The following is a 17,253-nucleotide window of genomic DNA, read 5'->3' as shown; positions in this document are numbered from 1 at the left end:
TACATAACACCTGGACCTCTCATGTACCTTTGCATAACTAGAGGAAATACTGATTGCTTTGTTGTAACCCCTCCAAAGGCCAGAATACCACATACACTGACACAGCTCTGGACAGATAAGACACCTTTTAACTGCCAGAATACCATGTTTTGGTGTTGCCTGGGTCTCAGCACTGTACTGGGCCTCTGCACATGGCAGGTACCACCATCAACAGCACCAGGTAAGTTGCCAGATCCCTATAGCCTCTAGCAGCACTTCCAACTCTATCCCTGCAGTCCTTAGGATAAAAAGCCTGAGACAATATTCCTTCTACCCTGGAAACAGAGCTCAAATTTAAAAGAAAAGAAAAAGTTACAAAGTATGAATAATAAATCAATAAAAATAATCTGATGAGAGAAAATTGTTATGGTGATGGAGATCAAGATACAAATTCAGAATAATTAAGTCAAAATATCTCTGGGTAAAACTCCAAGGAAAAATGAATGGGAAGTGATCTCAAGTCCAAAAAGAACTCATGAAAGAGCTCAAATAAGAAATTAAAAATAATAAAAGAGAGGTAGAAGAAAAATTGGAAAAAAAACATGAGTGATGAAGGACAATTAAGAAAAGAATATTAGCAACTTGGAAAAAGAAGGCAACTGCTTAAAAAGCAGAATTAGTCAAATGGAAAAGGAGATATAAAAATTCATTTAGGACAATAACTACTTAAAAGTACAATTGGCCAAAAGAAAATGAAAGCACAAAAGCTAATTAAGAAAAACATCACCTAAATGTTAGAACTGAGCAAGTGAAAGCTAATGATTTTACAAAATATCAAGAATCAAGCAAACAAAATCAAAAGAATGAAAAATGTGTAAAATAACCTCATCAGGGAAAACCCAATGATTTGGAAAATAAATCTGGAGGGGATAATATCAGAATCATTGGAGTATCTAAAAGCCATAATCAAAAGGAAAATCTGCAATTTTGATGGATATGACTCTTTCTAACTATGAAATGATTGAGGCCAGTTTCAATGAACTTTTGAAGAGAGTTAGCCAGAGAGAGGACTGTGGGAACTGAGTGTGGATCACAATATAGTATTTTCATTCTTTTTCTTGTTGTTTGCTTGAATTTTGGTTTCTTTCTTATTTTTTCCCTTTTTGATCTGATTTTTCTTATGCAGCAAGATAATTGTATAAATATGTATTCATATATTGGATTTAACACATATTTTAATATGCCTAACATATATTGGATTATTTGCCATGTAGGGGAGGGGATAGGAGGAAAGGGGGAAATTTGGAACACAAAGTTTTGCAAGTATCAATGTTAAAAAATTATCCAGATGTATCAATTTGAAAATAAAATCTTTTATAAAAAAAAAAATCACACAAGTGAATAAGCATACAAAAAAAGATGTCATCTACTTCTATGTTGTCTGCATTGCCTTTGTGCAATGTTGCATATTTTATTTGATAAAATATTTTTGATATTCAAATAAAGGAAGATCTGGAAGTATCTTTCAACAAATTATCAAGAAAAACTGTTTTGATGTCCTGGAACCAAAAAACAAAATAGGCATTTAAGATATTTATTGGTCACCTCAGGAATGAGATCCTTAAATAAAAACTCCAAGGAAGATTATAGCTAAATTTCAGAAGTATAAGGTCAAGGAAACAATACTACAAGTGGCTTGGAAAAAAAAAAACATTTAAAATATCAGGGAATCACAATTAGGATAATACAGGACTTTGTAGTTGCAAAATTAAAAGAGCAGAGGCAATGGAACATGATATTCCATAAGTCAAAGAAGGGAAGACTAAAACCAAGAATCACTTGCATGGCAAAATTAAGCATAGTATACCAAGGGCAGGAATATGGTCATTCAATAAAATAAAAGGATTTCAAGCTTTCATATAGAGAAGACCAGAACTAAATAAAAAATCTGATTTCCAATATCAAGACCCAAGAGAAGCATAAAAAATGTAAAATATCTACTAACTTAAGAAGAGGGAGAAAAGGGAGAAGGAGGGAAGGAGGGAAAAAAGTTTGAAACTCAGAATCTTGTAAGATTGAATGCTAAAATTTTTCTTGAAATGTAAGTAGGAAAAAATTAAAAGTCATTTTTAAAAATAAACATTGGAGACAGCTAGTTGGTGCAGTGGATAGAGCACCATCCCTGAAGTTAGGAGGACTTGAGTTCATATCTGACCTCAGACATTTAATACTTTCTGGCTATGTGACCCTGGGCAAGTTACTTAACCCCAAGTGCCTCAGCAAAATAATAATAATAATAATAATAATAATAATAATAATAATAATAATAATAATAATAATGTAAACACTGAAAGAAGCACACATACAAGCACAAATGTGCATGTATATATATATATATATGTGTGTGGGTCATATATACACATACACACATTTATATATATATATACATATATATATAGAAATATATATATAGGCATGTACATGTAATACATATATATTAGTATAATTATAGACACATACTCCATTTAAAGTATTATATAAATTCTAGCTAATATCATCATCATATTCATATGTCTGAATGATAGACATGCTTAATGTTGTTATAAATATATGTATATGTGGGCATAAACAATGTCTATACATATTTGTATAATTATGGGTATATCCTGATTCATTCATTCATTCATTGCATAATATTTATTAAACCTATACTGTTGCAATGTATTACCTACCATAGGGAAAATATAAACAATAAAGGATGTCTAACTTCAAAGTGATTATATTCATTACCTTATGTGAAAAGGGGATGAAGAAGGATCAACACCTTTTATTATAATCCATAGAACAGAGAGATGATATTCTATAAGCTAGTGTGATGATGAACTAAGCAGGACAAAAATAACATTTAAATAATAGGTGTATAGTAGTGATAGTTCTACTCTTCTGAAGAAACTTTGCTTGAATAGAATTAACTTTTTTTTTTCTGTAGCCTTATTGTGACTAAAAAAAGAAAGCTTCAAAAACAGATCCATAATTAAAGAGTAGAATCACAAGGGAGGAAAAGGAAACATGCTGTCTCAAGCCTCTTCAAATCTCAGTTCATGTTATCACTTCCTTCATGAAGCCTCTCCAGATCCTCCCAGTTCTCACCTTTATTTAACTTCTCACTTATCCCAGAGGAAATTGTATGTATCTTATGTTCCCTCCTGACAAGAGCAAGAGAGCTTTTTTCATTTGTCTTTGTATGCATAACTACTAAAACAGTAGCTTATATGTAGTAAACAATATTAGATGTCATAGATATTCCTTTAATTGAATTGAAAGAATAAGGCCGTAATTTTGTGTAAAAGAGTAGAAGCCAGCTCAATGAGGACTTGTAACATTTTACACAATTTTATCCCCTAATAGATTCCACATTCTTGGGCAGTTCTTAAACGCGTTTTTGCTTAGCATCAACCCTTTTTAACAGTCTTAATAAATACCAGTTATAGGCTAATGAGGGAATGATAATGAAAACTCGCTAACAAATTCTGCTCTTGAATTTAAAGTACAAGAGCATAGCTACTTGTTGATCCATTGTTTAGTAATCATAATAACTTGAGCATCCTAGAGTTGCAGGTTAAAATAAAAATATTTAAACTATTTATTAAAAAAAAAAAAAAGATAAGGCTTACTAAACAATAGTCCTACCCTCTTCTTTCCCATACTTCTTCACATTCTGGCTCTGTATCTGTTTGGATTTCCTGTGACATTCTCATTTGCCATGAAGAAACTTCTAGGGAACAGATCTAGGACAATCAGACATTTGAATCTGTCAAGGCTTCATTATCATCTCCCTTCTTCCCCTTTACTTCACAGGAATGATACTGGGATTGAGGACTTGTATCCAAATCACTCTGGCTAGTTTTACAGACAAATAATGACTTCCTATAGAACTGCGTCTCATCTGCCCTTCATCATTCCACAAACCCAAGATCAAATAGCCTATTCTGAGAATTCCTGAACCATTGGGATCAACAGGAATCACACTTAAACCTTATTTGTCATATTTCTTCACTTTTCTTCACATAGAAAGTGATCCATAGCCATATTGCTTTTTTTTTTTCATTCTCCTATATTTCTAACTCAGTATAGACACTCTGACCTTGACACTAATTTTATCAATATTTCATCATCAGTGGGCCAATTGCTAATCTCATATAGGCTGCCAATTATTAGCATCAGAAGATATTCTTTTAAAGCCAAATTTTCTATAACAATTATGAAGAGTCATGATCCCTTTTAAGTACAAATACTTTTCAGTATCTAGCACAGGCTTTTAAAATAGTATTTGAACTTTTCTTGAAAGACCAAAAGTTCACATAAAAATTTTTAAAAATAGGAAGAAGATTTATAGTACTAGAAAACTGAAAGAGCTATCTGGATACCAAAAAGTTATTTGCTTTAGGCTCTTAGTAATTTAACAAAATTTGATTAATTGATCAAGGCATGAATACATGAATAAATACATATTCATGCATTTATATGTAAACAATTAAAAAAAAAAAACATTTTCTTTCCAAAAAAAACCTTTCCCCCCAAAATGGTCATTTTCCTCAGAAGTGATGCAAGTTTCTTTTATGCAAGTAGCCTTTTAGTATCAAGAAAATTCAATCATTCATCAAATAATTAAATGAATCTATGGACTGTTGTTGTCATACAGACCAGATAACTAATTGATTCTTTGAAGTGATACCAGTAACTTCTAAAGCTCTATGTGACATACTGACTAGAATATGAAATTGAGTCAGAACGAACTAGATTTAACAGTGCTTACCTTTATGACCCTGTGCAAGTCACTTAACCTTGGCAAATAATAGATACCTCCCTCAGAGTTGCCACAGATTTCATCTACTATTTTATAAATAGAAAAGTAGAGAAAACTTTTCTCTGGTGATGAAATAACAGATTATTTCATGTATTCATGAAACACCTAGAAACCTTGCATATCAAACATCTTACTTTAAAAATTGTTTATAAGAATACACATCAATATCCATATTTATCTAGCTAACTAAAATTTTGTAACATAGCATATAAAGAAATATATTTTAAAAAAATAAACTTTTAAAAATGTGTTTTGTACTAGTATTGTAGCTTACATACACTCAGAGATGTATCTCCCCATGGTCAAAAATATTTAAACTAAATAAATTTTAAAAGAGTAAGATATTACTTTTTTATTTGTCTGGCTTTTTCATGTCAATTTTCTCAGTCAGAGTACAAGTACATTTTCTCCCCTGATGCATTAATTACCAATGTTATGTCAACCTGAGCTGGTATGGCTGTTTTCAGGTCTCTCTCCACAGTGGTAAGTATGAATTTTCTATTTATAAAACGGTTTCCGTTCAAGAACTACATACTAGGTTAATGACACCAAGGCAGATGGCAATAACAGGTTGAAAATCTCAAAGACTTCCCAAAGGTCTTTTAAATCTATTTATTTTAGGAAGCCTACCTCCACTTTCTTTTAAGTGAAGGACATTTCTTTTAACACTAACAGCAAGAGTGAAACTGCATTTTCATTAAATTAAATGTGGCACTTGATGGTCTAGTTGGACTGCATAGATTCTAATCTTCTATTTTAAGACTAAAAGGGGAATTTATGTTCTTTCTTTTGAGAAAACTGTGCTGTGGATTTTGGTACTGGGAATTGAGCACAGTGAATTATATGTGACTATGAGATGGGAATAATTCATTAAAAATTCCTCTGAGGATTCATGTTTTATGTCCTTAGTAAAACTAGAAGTTTTGGGTAGGTTTTTGTTTTTCTTTTTGTTTGTTTGTTTGTTTGTTTTACTCAGTATAAATTTGGACAAGTCACAACTTCTTGGTAAATCACTAAGATTCTAAGTTGCTGAACGTTTGCTGATCTAAATTTTTGCAGACTTTCCTTTTACCCCAGCTGCTTCAAAGATTTGTATATTTTTTTTTTGCTTTTTCCCTAATAAATTATATATGACAGAGTACATATTATATGAGCAAATTATAGGAGCATTTTGTAAATTGTGTAAGTTTATAGATCATTATTAATATTTTCCTCAAAAGCAATTTGCACATAAAAATACTTAGTCTCATGCCTCAGCTACCTCCTTGAAGCACTCTTCTATCATTGTTTAGATCCTCTTTTTTGAAGAAAGTCCAAGAACAGAATTATTTCACTATCTGGGTTTTGCCACCATCATTCAGTAGCTTTTTCTTTCTATCCCTGGAAACGCTTTTCCCTATGAATGAGTTCTTCCTTGACCTTCATTTTGAGGAAGGGCTTAGATCAACCTTGTTTCATTTTCTAGACTTCACCATTATATAGTACCTTCCACAATTTATCAGCTACTTTTTTATACTATCTTCCCCTATTAGAATATAAACTTCTTGAGGTAGGATCAACCTTTTTTGTCGCATTTTTGTTCCCTGAATTTAACAAAATCTGTGGCACATAATAAGAATTTAATAAATACTTCTTGTTGCTATTATTATACAGTATATATTTAACTAAAATGTGTAAATCTATGGCATAAACATATGGAACATTTTGATGTTCCTTTGTCTTTTATAAAAAATATTATAGAAAACAAATAAATCATTTTGGTTTCATCTAAGTCTTTTTTAATTCTACTTCAATGTTTTCAATATTTTATAGATTTGTATATATATATATATATATATATATATATATATATATATATATATATATATATATATATATATATATATATGTATATATATATACATATATATATAAATATATATACACATACATACTTAACATATATATAATATAGTATATAAGTGCCAAAGTTGAGCATAGTGTTAATATGAATTACTTGAAAATACTATCTATTATTTGACAATCTCTGAACATTTTGAGCTGTATTTGGTTTATGCAAAAGAATTGCCCCTTCAAAAAGAAGGTAATGTTTTTACTATTATAAATACCAATGATTAATAATAACATAAGTTATTATGTAGGAAAATATACCTAGAAATTACATATATTATATCTTATTTTGTTCATTTCCACATCTGAAATAATAGGGTATTCTAAAATAATGCATTTTTTCTTATTCTATGTAGATCAAATTCTATATGCTGAAAATGTCATGTAACTTTGAAGTATATCAAAGAATTTATTAAGAAGTCTAGACTTATGAGTGGATCATCTTCACACCATGGAATACTAGGTCAGTGACCTTATTTCAAGGTAGTTTACAGATTGCTTTTATTGGGAAATTGGAGCTATTTCTAGCACTTGAGTTAATTGTTATAATTGCAATTTTATAAACATATTGAGGGCAAAAGCCTTCTAGTAAGAGACCTGTTTATAAAAACTCTAAAATAACCCATAATTTGTTGTTCAGGGTAATGCTGCAGATAAAAATAGGCAAAGTACAGAGAGTAGAGGAGGTAGAGTAGAAATAGTCTTAAATTATTTTCTTTTTTGTTGCTGTATAGAAGTAATTTCATTTTGTTTTTCAGGATATATTCTTCAAGTTAGTGACCACTGGTTAGTTGTAAAAGCATGTCAGTAGCTTGGTTTACTTCACACTGCATAACTATTTTTTTTCTTTTTTTATGAATATATGCTATATACTCATCCTTTAAGAATTTTACCAAATACTACTCCCTTTCTATAGATAGCACTGATTCTTATTGATCAAGAGGCAGTACAGAAAGGAAAACTAGAGTTCACTTGACAAGCACTGGAAATGTGGCTTTATAGTTATTTATCTTGTTAGTGTTCCAGGAAACTTCCTAAGATTCTAAATTGTAAAATAAATTGCTGAACTTCATTTGTAAAGTAAGTAATACAAGCATTTATTAAATACTTAATACATGCCAGCAATTGTACTACTTATTAGGGATGTGAAAAAAAGAAAAAAACAGAGGGGATTTCCTTGAACCAATGAATATCTATTCACTGAGTCATAAAATCAGTAATAAAACTAAAGTATTTGATACTCAGAGAGGTACACTTTTTAATATCCCTCTTATTTATGCAACAAAATTAATTTCAGTAATATTTATGAAATTTAACAAATAATAATGCCCAAAATATAAATATATATTATGGAAATTTTATTTTATTAAACTTGTATGTGTAATCATGCCAATAAAAATATATTAAAATAAATAAATATTATAGCACAAAATGAACATATGGTATAATTCACTCTTGCATAGATGCTGCATAGAAAACTTATGCATTACCAAATAGGTCTACTATATTGTAAAAGTAGGTCCTTCACTGGAATATTCTTTAAATTTCAAGTGTTCAAGAGAAGAAACCCCATCTGAACTTTTCAGTCCAATTGTTGGTAGTAGTGATGATGGTTTGATAATAAAAGGGGAGAAAAAGCATATGGAAAAGTAGAAAAGTTCATGAGTTTGTTTGGTTTTATTTACTTGACATATTTGGTAAATAGAAAAATACAATCTCTTTCTTGAATTCATCTTCTTTGTGTTTTCACAATATCTAATAAAAGGTTCTCATTATATGAGTTTAGATTACTATGAAATCATGAAAATGAATCTTCCTGCCACTAGTTCTATAGCCCCTTCTAGCTATTAATCCTCTGCTAAAAACAATCTAGTGGCTTTCTATTATTTACCTAATTAAGTTCGAATTCTATAATCTGGCATTCACTGCCCTGTAGCATCATGTCACCTTTTCAAAATACTTTTCATACTGCCCTCTTATAATCCATCCCAAATTCTACAGTGTGTACCTGCCCTGAACTCTCTTACCTCTGTACCTCAATTGAAGAAGTTTAATACCTTTCTATTGCTTCCTTTCATCAGCTTCCCTCAATAACCACCATTTACATGGCATACTTGCAAGGAATCTAAAGTCATCTATATTCATCCTTCCTTGAAGCAAAACCAGTTTTCTTATTTCTGTGAGCTTGAATAAATTGCTTCATCTCTCTACTATTCATTTGTAAGATGAAATAGTAATATCAAATAATCTCTAAGTTCTCTTCTAGGTCTAAGGCCTGTGATTCTATAATTCTACAACAACTGTAAGAAATAACTGTGCAAATTCTGGATCAACAAATTTTACAAATCAATTTATTGTGGCAACAAAACAGGAGAGGCAGGTTGCCTCTGAAACAGGCAACACCATACTACAAAACTTGTGAGTTCTGGAAGAACAGACACGTTCTAAAGTACTCTGAAATTGAGGTTCAGAAAGTAATAAATTCAAAATACTACTGATAAGTAGCAGTGTGGTATAGGTGGAAAGACAGTTGGCCTTGAAGCTGAAAGACCAGGGTTTGAATTGGTTTTTCTGGTACATATTGAAATGCAATTCCAGATAAATCACTTAGCTCTTTAGTATTCTAAGTGAGAAGTGTCAAATTAATGACTACAGGCTCTAGTCTAAAACAGATTAAAATCTAATTGGGAAATATTTAACAAAACAGACAAAAATAAGATAGAAAAATAATATGCAGTTTTATAAGTCAATATATAGCCTTATATTGTCCTCTATTTATCTTTGACTCTGACATCACTCCTCTGAGCACCTCCCTTAGACAGAGAAGAGACTGATATGAATTGGAAGAAGAATCTTTTGCATCAGAGTTTCCCATTCCAATAAGGTTACAGATCTAGATCTGATCCCTTGTCAACAATTATAGATGTTAAAAGTAGTCTTATGTATTTTAGTGAGATCTTGACCTTTTATTGTATAAAGAGATAGACTGAAACCATAATTTACATCAGCACTAATATACTTCAAAAGCAAAATGGTTCTTTCCATAGATTATTTCCTACCTCTACAAATTGGTAAAGAGCTACTCCATTGGCCATTGCTTCGACATTGGGCTCTTGCTGCACCTTGCAGGAGATAACCTGTGCCACAGGTGAAGTTTACCACATCATTTAAGTTGAATTCACTGCCATTTGTCAATCCATGAGCAGGGTTGCCAGGATGTCCACATGTGATTGCTGTGGATTAGCACATGATATATTAAATGTCAACTCATTGAAATGATTCAATCAGATAGACAGCATGGTATACTGGACAGATGATTATACTTTGAATCAGGAAAACCTGAATTCAAATTTTATCTCAGATACTTATTAGCATTATGACTCTAGACAAACTGCTACCATGTAAAATATGTGCACCATTAATCGCTCATTTTTTGCTCATGGTTAAATAGCCAAAATGTAACAAAAACGTTTTCACTTCAATCTGAATAGATTATACAAATAAGGCCCTTTAAAATCCTTCCATAATTGTGATGTTTTAGATATTTACTCATAGATACTATCACTAATTTTGGTTTATTCCATAACAGAAGCTCATTTATACTGGAGATATGTCATTTTCAACTTATTATATGGATGAAAAGTATATTGGTACTTTGAATCCTCAATACATAAAATAATTCTTATCCAATATTAAGCATTATAGGATTCATTGTAAAAATATTATCTCCTTTAATAGTATAATATTCTTGATCATTTCTATCTTGGGACATTGAGAAATGTAGAGAATTGTCAATATGAATGATATAAAAAAGATGTTTTCTAAAAAAGAAAAAAAAACAATAAAAGACTTTAAAGTTTAGATCACTGGACTTCTCAATAGTCATATTATACAGTCAGTTAAATTTAACCACTGTTTTTATTCTTATTTCTCTTAAAAGATATTCTTTCTTTCTCAAGTCTTAGACTCTGATCTTATTAAATCCATGACTTTATGTACTACTTATATTCTATGTATGTGTATCTCTCTGTATGCATCTCTCTGTGTCTCTTTACTGGGACTCATTTTTTAAAATGTATTGGAAAGTGCATGAAATCTATTTTCACTTTAAGAAGGTAATATAAAACAATCTATCAATGAAAGACAATATTTATTTGAATACTGTTATAGGTTAAAAGATAATTATTGAAATAATTATTAAAAATAAGTAGTCTATTTTATTTAAGTCTCTCTATTGCCTTGATGAGACTCAGGACACAAAAATAAAGTCCAAAAATATAGGAGAAGTGAAAAGTAAATCAACATATTAGGAAATCTATAAAAGATAATGTACCAGAGACTAAAATGAGAATTTTGCAATCAAGTATCTATCTGACTTATTCTAAATTAAGTCCTGTGAAAATGAAATAAACAATAAATTTTCTTCTTTTTCTTCACTAGATGACATTCAGGATTATTCTGTTTCCAAGGTAAAGCACTATTGCACTATGAGCACTTCATTGACCTAGGAATCTATGATGGCATCTTTATGAGTAGCTCCTTCCACCTATGCAGGACCATAGTCTCTGGGCATTTTCATTCTTTGAGATTTTAACTTTGTATTTGCACAAATCCTCCATGGAGAGTCACATCATTTTCCATTCACACATATGCTCATGTATGTCACATATTGTGAGTACATAAAAAGAGCAAAGTTGGTAAATACATTTTTTCCCAATGTGAATTGAGTAATATTTTACTTACGGACACAAACAGGAGTCTGTCCTGACCATTTGTGATCTTGTAGGCATATCCTGACAGATGTTCCAACAAGCCTAAATCCAGGATTACATTGATAGACCACAGTGTCACGATAACTAAAGCCATCTCCACTAATATGACCATTTACAATTGGATCTGGAGAACCACAGTGTCCAGCTATAAGGAGATAAATTAAAGTAATTAATAAAGAAAATAGCAGTACCATTTGATTTTGCCTCCCATTAAAGTAATTAATTCATCATTTGTTTTATTCTATGATAAGGTTATGTGCCACATTCAGGAATAATGCTGTGCAGGTACCATAGGCAAAAAGCTTAATGTCTCTTCATGCATAACATTTGGAAAGGTAATAAATTGGTAGTCAATTTATTTCTCTCCTGTACCTCTCTCTACCTATCAATTTTGCATTTCTTAAAAAAGTAAACTTCTTAAGTATAGATGCTGTTTCATTTTGACTTTAGGAAGAATCACATTGTCTGGAATCCAGGAAGTATTAAATAAATGTATGCTGATGAATTGAATGTTGCAAATATATTCAGGATGAGAGAGAGGGGGAAAGAAGGAGGGAGGGAGAGGTCAAAGTTTCTTTATAGAAATGGATCACACAATCTCAATTAATTTGTTTACTGCTCAAAATTAGGTAGTTCTTTACTTCATTAAATACATGAGGGGGGAAATAGTTAATTTATATACTATGTAGAATTTCAAGTCAAACTAAAAAAATTAATGATTAAGACCCTGATAGTATTAAATAATTGCCTGTATCTATTAGAAACAGGTAAGTAAGGATCAAATTTTGTGAAAAACACTGATTTGTTTTCCATTGGTAACTTTCAGGATTTTCTTAACTCTGTTAATCCAGTGGAATCATCTCATAATTTTAACTTTAGGTAGGTAAAGTTTTCAATTGTGTTTTATAAGATCATAGTTGGAAGATACTTTAGAGGGCATATATTAAAACTTAAACCCAATTGTTATTTGTAAGGAGCTTTTAAGGTACACACATAATTTCATTTGTGCATGGCAACAACTCTGTTAACTATTCTTGACTTTATTATTGCAAATAAAAAGAAACTGAGACACACAGAGAGAAAATGATACAGCTCAAGGCAGAGATGAACTATATATCCTGCTCCACTTATTCAAAGTCTAGTACTCCATCCATTGTTACACTTCTCTACTTAAGAACTCTGTCAAACATACTAAGTCATCAAGACTTTGAATAAAGATATCCATTGAAAGGGAACCATTTCTACCTGACATACCTCATTATGCTTTGGGACAACTCTAATTGTTAGAAAATACAATTATTTCTCCTTTTTACTAATTTATTAATTTTTAATACACAATTCTTCATGAATCATGTTGGGAGAGAAAAATCAGCATAAAAATGAAAAGCCATAGGAGAAAAAAAAGTGAACAAAGAATTTGATGATTTATATTCAATCTCCATAATTCTCTTTCTGAATGCAGATGGTATTTTCTATCCAAAGGGTTTTTTTTTGGGGGGGGGTATTGCCTTGGATTACTTAAGTATTGAGAAGAATCAAATTTTTTTCAAGCTGTTTATTCTAAATATTGCTGTTACTGTGCACAAAAAATGTATTCCTGGTTCTGCTTGTTTCGCTCAGCATCAGTTTATGTAAATCTTTATAAACCTTTCTAAAATCAGTTTGTTCATCTTTTTTTTTTAATAGAACAATGTAATTCTGTTACATTCATATACCATTCCCCAATTTATGGGTATCTACTCATTTTCCAATTCTTTGATACCACACAAAAAGCTGCTGCAAACATTTTTGCACATGTGGGTCTTTTTCCCTTCTTTATGATTTTTTTTTTTGACACAAAATCAGTAACTGCATTGCTGGTTCAAAGGGTATGCATAGTTTATAGTCCTTTAGATATAGTTCTAAATTACTCTCCAGAATGGTTGGATCATTGCGAAGGTCCAGTCTAGCTACTCTGAAGGGCTCAGAATAAGTCCTTAAATGTGAAAGTCTGGGCTAGCTCCTCTGAAGGGCTCAGAATAAGTCCTTGTCAGGATAAGCAAAAGTCCTTGCCCTACGTTGGGTGCCAATATGTAATGTTCTGTTGTCTCCAGAGACTGCCAATTGCTCTCTGGGAGGAGATCTGCTGTGTCAACTCAAATCTCTCAGACAGATTCTTCTTCCTGTCGAGAGCCCTTGTCTCCAGACAGTTGCCGCCAACTCTGGTCCAGAGTAGTGACTTCTTCCTCCAGAGAGCCACCTCAAGTCTGGCCCAGACAAGAGACTCTCCATCTCTCAAGTGCTGCCCTCTTTTATTCTCCCAAAGAATGGGCGTGGGATAACGCAAGGGCTTCTGGGAAAAATTGCTTCAACCAATGAACTTGCTCCTCCTAAGCATGTAAGCTCCTCCCCAGGAGTTCACAGAAGTAAAACTCCCAGTAAAGGCCAGAACTAGAGAATTGTTAAGTACCGACTTAGCACTTAGTAAGAACCTAATATCTCATTATCTCATTAGCACTTAGTAAGAACCTAAAAGATCATTTCACAATTCCACCAACAATGCATATAGTGTTCAGTTTTTCCATATCTCTTTCAACATTCATCATTATCTTTTCCTGTGATCTTATCCAATCTGAAAGGTGTAAGGTGGTACTTCAGAGTTGTTTTAATTTTCATTTCCTAGTCAATAATGATTTAGAGCATTTTTTCATATGAGTATAGATGGCAATTATTTTCTTATCTCAAGTAAGTATATTTAAAACAGAGTTAAATTATTCCTCAACCCTATAAGGAAAACTCATTTGATCTGTAAAAGACAATTTATCTCCTGAATGTCTCATTAGAAGCTTAAACTCAAATTGTCACAGACTGAATACGTTGTGTTCCACTTCCTAACCCCTTTAATCTCTAGACTGAAGATATAATTCCTGAACTCTCAATTTCTATGTAGAAAATATTTATCTGCTTTCTTATCTGTAATACTTATCCATTCTTTAAAGTTCTAAGTCAGATTCCCCATATCTCTAATTCTAATTATCTCTTCACAAGTTTTTTCCATCCATCCAATTCTTTCCATTTCCATTGCAGAATAACTCTCTTCTATTAATTTTAGCTTTCCACCAAAGTTGCAATCTAGCCAATGCACCACTAACAGATTAATCTTCCAGACGCACAGCTCTCATCATAAAAACTCTGCTTATAGCTACTCAATTATTTATGCTTCATTAACTAGCAAATTTGGAGCTATATTCTTCAGTCAGACATTATATGCCCACCATGTTCGGGGCCTAATCTATCCATCCAAGCTTACATCCCATTTTGCTCTTAAGTAGACTATATACTTTAGCAGAGTTTGACTTACTGGACTTTCACCATGATGCCCAAATCAAATGTTTTCTTTATTAAGCAGCCTTCTAGTCCCCTGCATGTGTGCCACGTGCAGGCACACACACACACACACACACACACACACACACACACACACACACACACGGTCCATTTAAATAAATGCTTTTTATCATTCTTCTGAGCCCCATATGTCTTTGCACCATTTTGATGGGATTTTTCCCATTTTTTCTTCTATTCCAGTTATAAAAGATTTGAACTACTATAGATAACCCTTTCACAAATTCTTAGATTCCATGAATATGATTTATGTATCCTGTTCTGAAAATAAATTTTAGGGACTGAAGAGTAATATTTGGATTTTTAAAAATATTTGTATTCTCCCTCAGTAATAAGAGCCTTCCAACTTAATTATCCTCAGTAATATCTTACTTATATCTTATTATTGAATGTCTTTTAGTTGTTTTTTTGAATGAAGGAGATAGAAAAGCATAATAAATTGTCTACTTCCACTTAGCTCTAATATGGGGCCTCAGGAAACTAGATTCCACTGTGTCACATTAATTATGAGGGCAGGCTTTTCTCAATTAGAAACTAATATCCCTTGTAAAAGGAAAGTTTATTTTTCAAATTTAATTTTTTCAAAGAATCACAGTGTTGGAATTTAAGTATTGAAAAGACTTAGTCAAACTCATACATATAAGGGTTTTTGATGCTTTTAAATTTTTTCTTACATCATTGCAACTTCCCATGGATTCCATACCTCCAAAAACCCTCCATTGTGATAATTTTGTATAGTTAAATAAAATAAATTACCTTGAGCCACTTCTAAAAATGTATGCCTCATTTCAGATATAGGTAATGAGTCTAGTACCTTTCTGCCAAGAGCCACAAGGCATGATTCACTATCAGATTTCTGAACTCATATTAGTCTTGTTTTGAAGTCATTCATATCATTAAAAACAAAACAAAACAAAACAAAACAAAACAAAAAAACCTTTCCCACTGATCCTCAAAATTAGAAGAGGCCTTATGCAGAAAGCATGTTTTCTCCCCACCCCCAAAGATCTTCAGTGGCCTCTAATTAGTTTTAATATAAAATAAAAAATTCTCATACTAGAATTTAAAACCTTTGGTAATCTAGCTCTCATTTATTCTCTTTTTATCATTGTATATTCCTTTCTTTGTCTTATTTTCTCCTACAGGCAAGGTAGCCTACCAGATATTCCACTGCAATAACACACAACCTCTTTACTTCATATCTTCTTCTCTAGAGGACATGGAGCTTCCTCTCCACCTCTAAATCATAAAATTTCTGCCTTTCTTCAAAATAGAACTTATAAAGCTACTTCCCTTATAAAAGGTTTCTTGATTCTCTAAGTTATTTTTTTTATGTTCTACGTGAAAATATTTCATATCAACCTGTGTATTTATCTACATTCTTTGATTTTTTTTCTTTAAATTTCAAGCGTCTTATATAATATAGACTGAAAATAAAAGTTGTTTTATTATTACTGGAGGCCAGGGATGGTCATATGATAGGAAGTAATGAGTGAAGTTTAAAGACATACCTCTCTTTCTCCTTTTTATTTACTACCTTTTTGGAAAATGGATCAATAAGTAATTCCAAACATAATTCACAGGTTTTATCTCATAGGACTCTCTGTCTCTGTATCTTGTCTTCCCTCTCCCTCCCTTTCCTTTTTCCTTTCTCTCTTCCTTCTTTTTTTCTTACTCTTTTTTTTTCTCTTTTTCATGTAGAGTTCCACAGATACTGGGGGAACTCTGGATGAGGTATAAGACCCTTCAGTTTTCCCAGCAGTTTTTGTCCCAATAAGTTTTATCCCAAAAGTTTTAATCTTTGAGTTTTATGTGCAATATTTCTATTTCTTCCTCTCCAAATATTTATTCAATTCCTTATACAATTTTGAAAAGTTATGGCAGAAATTAGTTATAGACTAACATATCACACTGTATTTCAAGATAAGACTAAAAAGGGTACATTCTTTACATATAAAGGGTGATACCATAAGCAAATGAGGATAGCATGAAATAATTCACTTGTTAGATCTACAGAAAAGGGAAGGATTTAAGACAAAACAACAGAGAGCATTACAAAATATAAAACTGATCATTTTTATTATATAAAATTTAAAGGTTTTTGCACAAACAAAACCAATGCAACAAAGATTATAAGGAAAGTTGAAAAAATTATAGCAAGCATCTCAAATATCTAGAAAACTGAGTCAAATTTAGAAAAGTCATTCCCCAATTGATAGTCAAAGAATATGAAAAGGCAATTTTTAGACAAATAAATCAAAGCTATCTATAATAATATGAAAAGAATCCTCTAGATTAAAATTGATTAAGGAAATGCAAATTAAAACAACTCTAAGATACTACTTCACATCTATCAAATTG

The 17,253-nt window shown here is 31.5% G+C and overlaps 1 protein-coding gene across 1 annotated transcript in view; it reads right to left on the bottom strand.

The window, feature by feature from the left end:
• Positions 1-17,253, bottom strand: part of CSMD1 (CUB and Sushi multiple domains 1) — a 2,669,009-nt gene that overhangs the window by 83,523 nt on the left and 2,568,233 nt on the right. The window contains 2 exon segments of the mRNA XM_074287957.1: positions 9,796-9,969; positions 11,480-11,653. Of these exon segments, the coding sequence (XP_074144058.1) occupies positions 9,796-9,969; positions 11,480-11,653 (348 nt within the window).

This window comes from Sminthopsis crassicaudata, chromosome 2 (genome assembly GCF_048593235.1).
Source record: "Sminthopsis crassicaudata isolate SCR6 chromosome 2, ASM4859323v1, whole genome shotgun sequence".
Lineage (NCBI taxonomy): Eukaryota > Metazoa > Chordata > Mammalia > Dasyuromorphia > Dasyuridae > Sminthopsis > Sminthopsis crassicaudata.
The sequence above is the reverse complement of the archived record's forward strand: the minus strand, read 5'-3'. Positions and strand labels throughout refer to the sequence as shown.